This window comes from Cornus florida, unplaced genomic scaffold (genome assembly GCF_030987335.1).
Source record: "Cornus florida cultivar Cherokee Brave unplaced genomic scaffold, ASM3098733v1 CherokeeBrave_3.0.0_Hap2_Chr10, whole genome shotgun sequence".
Taxonomy (NCBI): domain Eukaryota; kingdom Viridiplantae; phylum Streptophyta; class Magnoliopsida; order Cornales; family Cornaceae; genus Cornus; species Cornus florida.
This window is the reverse complement of record NW_026775580.1, coordinates 20,493,376-20,499,442: the sequence shown is the minus strand read 5'-3', so window position 1 is coordinate 20,499,442 and position 6,067 is coordinate 20,493,376. Positions and strand designations below refer to the sequence as shown.

General features: G+C 44.4%; 2 protein-coding genes across 2 annotated transcripts; both read right to left on the bottom strand.

The window, feature by feature from the left end:
- Positions 1–2,048: 2,048 nt before the first annotated feature.
- Positions 2,049–3,721, bottom strand: LOC132277424 (uncharacterized). Its single transcript, XM_059779285.1, has 3 exons — positions 3,582–3,721; positions 2,535–2,586; positions 2,049–2,471 (listed from the first exon to the last, which is right to left on the bottom strand). The coding sequence occupies exons 1-3, from the start codon at positions 3,719–3,721 to the stop codon at positions 2,049–2,051; spliced, it is 615 nt and encodes a 204-aa protein (XP_059635268.1).
- Positions 3,722–5,191: 1,470 nt separating this feature from the next.
- LOC132277423 (uncharacterized) lies at positions 5,192–5,710 on the bottom strand. The gene has a single exon (XM_059779284.1). The coding sequence runs from the start codon at positions 5,708–5,710 to the stop codon at positions 5,192–5,194; it is 519 nt and encodes a 172-aa protein (XP_059635267.1).
- Positions 5,711–6,067: the final 357 nt, after the last annotated feature.

The window sequence follows — 6,067 nt, the reverse complement described above, 5'->3', positions numbered from 1 at the left end:
CTGACAAGGAGGATTCATACCTCCGGGCTAGGTTTGCCTATCCCTTCTCAAGTTATGCCAACTGCTCCTTCGGGTCCTGCAATGCCGCTGGTTCCTCCTCTGGAGAGGCTCCGTGGACCCCTAAACTAGTCCGAGCTGATGGATCGGTAGTAAAGCCGAACGAGACCATGTTCAGGAAAGGTCCAACAGCCATGGCTTATTACAAGAACATGTGGTCTTCCAAAGACATTGAGGTTGCCAAATCTCTGTCTCAGAAGGAGGTCTTCAGCCGTTTTCCCCTTGCGGCTATGGAGGTAATTCCTCTCCCTTCTTTTTGTTGCATTTGAAATGTTTTTTCATTGTAATTCCTCTAGACATGCGTTCAACTTAATTAGTACTCATGTATTATTTTACAGACTCTCTTTGGTATGATGGCCATGCAAAAGCATGTCGAGGCTGCCAATGCTAAGGTACAAAAGTTCGCTAAAGACGTTGACGTGGGTCACAAAGGGAACAAGATCATCAGCACCAAAAATGCTGAACTCATGGTGCAGCTAGATAAGGCTGAGAAGGAAATGGATGGTCTAAAGAAGGAAATAGACTCCCTTCAAGACGGAAAAGACGCCCTTCTGAACCAGAACAGTGTCTGGCAGACCGAGCGTGAAGCGCTCAAAGCCGAAAGAGACAATCTTCAGCGCCTGCTTCATGATGAACAAGCAGAGCGTATGGCCTTTGAAAAGAGGGCTCTAGATGAGCGTAATGCCCTGCTCGGTGTCATCGGCAGACTCAATGGAGGGATGATGGCTCTGCACAGCTGTTTCTCCCGTGTTGGGGCCCTCAGGTATGTCGAAGGATACCGAGAAGGTTTCAACGATTGCCTTCCAGCTGAGGGTCAGACAGTCTCAGGCACAGGCTCAGATGATGTTGACAAGGAGCTGGGAATTGATCCTCTAGGAGTTTATGCTGATCCAGACCCCACTCCTGCTGAACACATTTTTGAAGAATGTGATGGGATTGCCTCATCTGGAGTTATCCATGTTCCTCCTCCCGTTCAGCCTTTAGACATACCTCCTCTCTCTATTGTGGTTCCCCTTGTGACTACCACTGAAGGTGGAACTCAGCAGACTGAAGTGGTGATTCAGCTTGACTCCCCCCCTCACAGGGATGCCATTACCAATGATGGGGAGGGGAATACTAACCATCCTAGGGAGGCTGCCGAGGGTGAGAGGGTAAACGAGGAGACAAATAGAACTTGATTGTACCCGTCTTATGTATATCCTTGTAATCTTTTAGCTTATAATGAATGAAATAATACTTTTTGACTACATCTAATCTGAATCTCTGCATCATTTGGTAGTACTTAATAATAATTTTTGTTTAACACAAGTGTGTGGCCTTTGGCTTATAACACCAACCATTTATCTTTTTCATTACTTCTAATAAGTGCCTGGCGCTCGGCAAGAATGCCACTTGCCACTTGGCCTTCTTTTTTTTTAATTATTTTTTAGTAAGTGTTTGGCGTTCGGCTCGTGGTGCCAGTTGCCACTTACTTTGCTTAAGTGCCTAGCGCTCGGCTAGAATGCCACTTGCCACTTGGCCTTTTTTTTTATATAATTATTTTTTAACAAGTGTTTGGCGTTCGGCTCGTGGTGCCAGTTGCCACTTACTTTGCTTAAGTGCCTGGTGCTCGGCTAGAATGCCACTTGCCACTTGGCTTTTTCATTATTTTTTAGCAAGTGTTTGGCGTTCGGCTCGTGGTGCCAGTTGCCATTTACTTTGCTCAAGTGCCTGGCGCTCGGCTAGAATGCCATTTGCCATTTGGCTTTGCTCATACTTAGTCACCTTGTTTAGAAGAAGGCGATACTTTTTTTTTATAAATCTTTTAAAGTTTTTGCTCTCTTGCAAGTATACAATTGAAGGTAGACATTGATTAAACTGAAACTCAATTTTTATTGATAATATCTTTTTAAAGAAGTGGCATTCCAAGGCTTGTTTACCAGCCTTCCAGCCATAGTCTCTAAGACATATGCCCCCTTTCCGATAACCTCTGCAACTCTATGCGGACCTTCTCATGGTGACAACATTTTCTTAATAATATCGACTTTTCTTTTCAGAACCAAATCACCAGGTGCAAAACCCCTATCCCTCACCTTTCTGTTGTGACTGTTCATAAGCGTTTGTTGATATGATGTGAGCCTTATTGCTGCAGCATTCCTCTTCTCTTCAAGCAAGTTGAGGTAGAATTTCAGCATATGGTCATTCCGCTCTTGATTCCACGCTAAACTACGAATGGTAGGAACTTGGTGTTCTATTACTGCCTCAGTACCATATGCTATGGAGAATGGGCTTTCTCTGGTCGGTCGTCTTAGAGTCGTTCTATACGCCCACAGGATATTCGGGAGTTCATCTAACCACTTCCCTTTCTCTTCTTCAAGCTTCTTGTTTATACAAGCAAAGATCGTTCTGTTTGTGATTTCAGCCTGACCATTCACCTATGGGTGGCTGACCGCTGCAAACTTTTGATTAATTCCATATTCGTTCAGCAACTCCCTCACCTGCTTGCTATCAAGGTTAGTCCCATTATCCATTACGATTGCCCTCGGCACACTAAATTGACAAATGATATTATTCCAAATGAAGCATCTCACATGGGTCTGAGTCATACTCGGGTACGGTTCTGCCTCCACCCATTTGGTAAAGTAGTCTGTTGTAAGCAGAACGTACTTGTTTTGTTATCTGGTGGTCGGTAATGGGCCAACCACATCCATCCCCCATTGCACAAAAGGCCATGGTTTGGCCATTACATGCAAATCTTCTCGTGTTAGTGGATCAGTGGTCCGAACCTTTGACACTTATCGGACCTTTACGAAAATTCTTCTGTATCTCATGCCATGTTTGACCAAAAATAACCCTGTGTCATCGCCTTGTGTGCTAGAGACCTTTTTCCTGAATGATTGCCACAAACCCCTTTATGGATAGTCCGCAGTATCTGCTAAGCTTCTGCAGGGGTTACACATTTTAAGTATGGTCCTAAATAAGACCTCCTGTAAAGTTGGTTGTGCACTATGGTATACTTTGCGGCATTCGATCTGATCCTTCTTGCTTCATCCCTCTGTTCGGGCAAAACACCATCCTGTATATATGTAATAATTGGATCTATCCAGCTCGATTCAGATGGTATAACATTCACCTGCCAAGGATTCGAACTGGACGGTTCCTCAAGGATAGATGGCTAGCGTAGTACCTCGATTGGAATTACCCTTGCCAGTGTTTCACCTGAACTTGACGCACTACAAGCCAACCGATCGGCATCTTCATTATGCTCCCTCAGCAACTGAATGAACCTGACCTGATCGAAGCTTCTAACCTCTTACATAACGGCAGAATGGTATGCCTCCATTGTCTTATGCTTTGTTCCATACTCTCCAGTCACTTGCCGAATTATTAATTGCGAATCACTGAAGGCAACTAAACTTTTAACCTTTAGCTCCTTAGTCAACCTTAAGCCAGCCAGCAGCGCTTCATACTCTGCTTCATTGTTGATTGCTTTGAACTCAAGCCTAATCGCTTGGCTCAGTGTAGTGCCTTATAATGTTTGTAACTTGATCCCGATTCCTACCCCCATCTGATTTGAAGAGCCATCAACAAAGAGCTGCCATGAAGATTCTTCAAGGCATTCATCTGGCTCATCTACATCACATTCCAATAAGAAATCAGCCACAACTTGCCCTTTAATAGCCATTCAGGGTTCATAAGCTATGTTAAAAGAACTAAGCTTTATTGCCCACTTCGTCATTCGTCCGGACAAATCAGGCTTATGCAGGATCACCCTTATAGAAAATGTGGTCAGGATGACTATAGGATGAGGCTCAAAGTAATGCCTGAGCTTCCTTTTTGCATTTACCAAAGATAGGATTACTCGTTCGGCCTTCGAATACCTTCTTTCTGGCTCGGTCAATGTTTTGCTTACATAGAAAATCGGGAATTGCTTACCCTCGGCACAGCGTATCAGCACACCACTGGTCGCAATGTTAGAAACTCCAAGGTACAGGAAAAGCTTTTCGCCTGGCACTGGGCGTTCAGGATTGGTGGGTTCCGCATATATTCTTTCAGCTTGATCAGTGCTTTCCTTTGCTCATCCCCCCAGGACCATTTTTTATGACCCCTGATTGTATCAAAAAATGGTTTGCATCGGTCGGATAACTTAGAAATGAATCGACTTAGTGCCGCTATGCGTCCGGTGAGAGCTTGGATCTCTTTGATAGTACTTGGTTTAGCATTTTTTAGCAAAGCTTCCGCTTGGGCTGGACTAACCTCAATTCCTCTGTTGTTGACCACATGGCCAAGGAATTGCCCGGATCCCACGCCGAACGAGCATTTAGTTGGATTCAGCCTCATTCCATACTTTCTTAGCACGCCGAACACTTCCTGTAAATGTTTTAAGTGATGGTCCTTCTGTCTACTTTTGAACACCATGTCGTCGATGTAAGCCTCTACTATCCTGCCCATTTAATCCTTAAAAATTTTGCTAACCAACCTCTGATACGTGTCTCCGGCATTCTTCAGTCCAAACGGCATAACCTTGTAACAATAGATCCCTCGTTCGGTGACAAAAGAGGTCTTTTCCTTATTGCCTGGGTCCATTGGGATTTGATTGTAGCCTGAATATGCATCCATAAAGGTCAGTCGCTCATACCCGGTTGTTGCATCCACCATTTGATCAATCTTTGGAAGTGGAAAACTATCCTTCGGGCAGGCTTTGTTCAGATTAGTGAAATCAATGCAAACTCTCCATTTTCCATTCTTCTTTTGCACTACAACCACATTTGACAACCAGTCCGGGTACTATACTTCTCTAATGAACCCAGCCTCCAGAATCGATTAACTTCATCTGCAATGATCTGGTTGTGCTCCGAGGTGAACCTTCTCTGCTTCTGCCTCACTGGCTTGATGTTCAGATCTACATTAAGAGAATGGAAAGAAACTGATGGGTCGATCCCTGGCATGTCGAGATGGCTCCAAGCGAATACATCGGCTTTCTAGGAGAGGAAATCAACCAATTGATGTTTTTCTTCCTCGGCAAGCCTGGAACCTACCTTCGTGGTCTGATCTGGGCTTAAATGATCAATTTGAACTTCAACCAGTGGTTCCTCAGTTAGCACCAGAAGTGCCTCCTCTCCGTTCATGCTGAGGGGAGGCTTCTGTATTGTTATTACTCATCAGCAGATTGGGTAGGAGCTTTTCCCTTCCCTGTAGCTTTTAGAGTCACCAAGTAACACTCCTTTACTGCGACCTGATCTCCATGGATATCTATCACCTTGCTCCCATCTGGACTTATGCATCTCATCACTTGATGTAGGATCGATGGGACTCTTTGTACCCTATAGATCCACCCCCTCCCCATCAGCAGATTGTAGGAGGGATGGATTTCCACCACCATGAAACTTTCGACAAGGTTCCTTTCAGCTGCACGGACCATCAACTCCACTGTGCCGATCGGTTCTACCCGTTTGCCATCAAACCCCAACAGTAGGTTTCCAGTAAACTTCAACTCCTTTGGATTGATTTCTAAGCGATCAAAAGTGACCCTTGGCATGATATTTGCACTACTCCCCGGATCAATTAGCACTCTTCGTACTAAACACTCAGCCACTGTCAAACTGACAACCAAAGGGTCCTCATGAGGAATCTGAACTCGCATCAGTTCTATTTTATCAAACCTTATCGGCATTGTTGAGCTTTGTTGGTGTAGAGTGTTGACACTGCCTATTCGTTTCTTCATTTGTGCTTATCAAAGATGTGTTCGGGTCAATTCTTCAGACTCTTTGGCTCATTCAGGTCGACCATGAATGGCATTTATAATCCGAACAGGTTGAGTGTTATGGTGATTCGGCTTTTGATTTCTTTTGACTTGCTTAATTGGTCGATTATGCTCTTGGGTTGGTCCTTGAACATACCCTGCAAACTCTCCCCTAGCGATCAGCATCTCCACTTGTCTCCTTAAGTTCCTACATTCATTAGTCTGATGACCAAAATCACTATAAAAAGCACAATGTTTAGATTGATCCCTCTGCTCAAGAGGTTGTCT

Coding starts and splice junctions, on each gene's coding strand:
- LOC132277424 (XM_059779285.1), bottom strand. CDS start 3,721: ATGGCTATTAAAGGGCAAGTTGTGGCTGATTTCTTATTGGAATGTGAT. Junction 2,587..3,581: donor GGGGTAGGAATCGGGATCAA/GTTACAAACATT, acceptor TTGTCAATTTAG/TGTGCCGAGGGCAATCGTAA. Junction 2,472..2,534: donor CTAACCTTGATAGCAAGCAG/GTGAGGGAGTTG, acceptor AGCCACCCATAG/GTGAATGGTCAGGCTGAAAT.
- LOC132277423 (XM_059779284.1), bottom strand. CDS start 5,710: ATGCCGATAAGGTTTGATAAAATAGAACTGATGCGAGTTCAGATTCCT.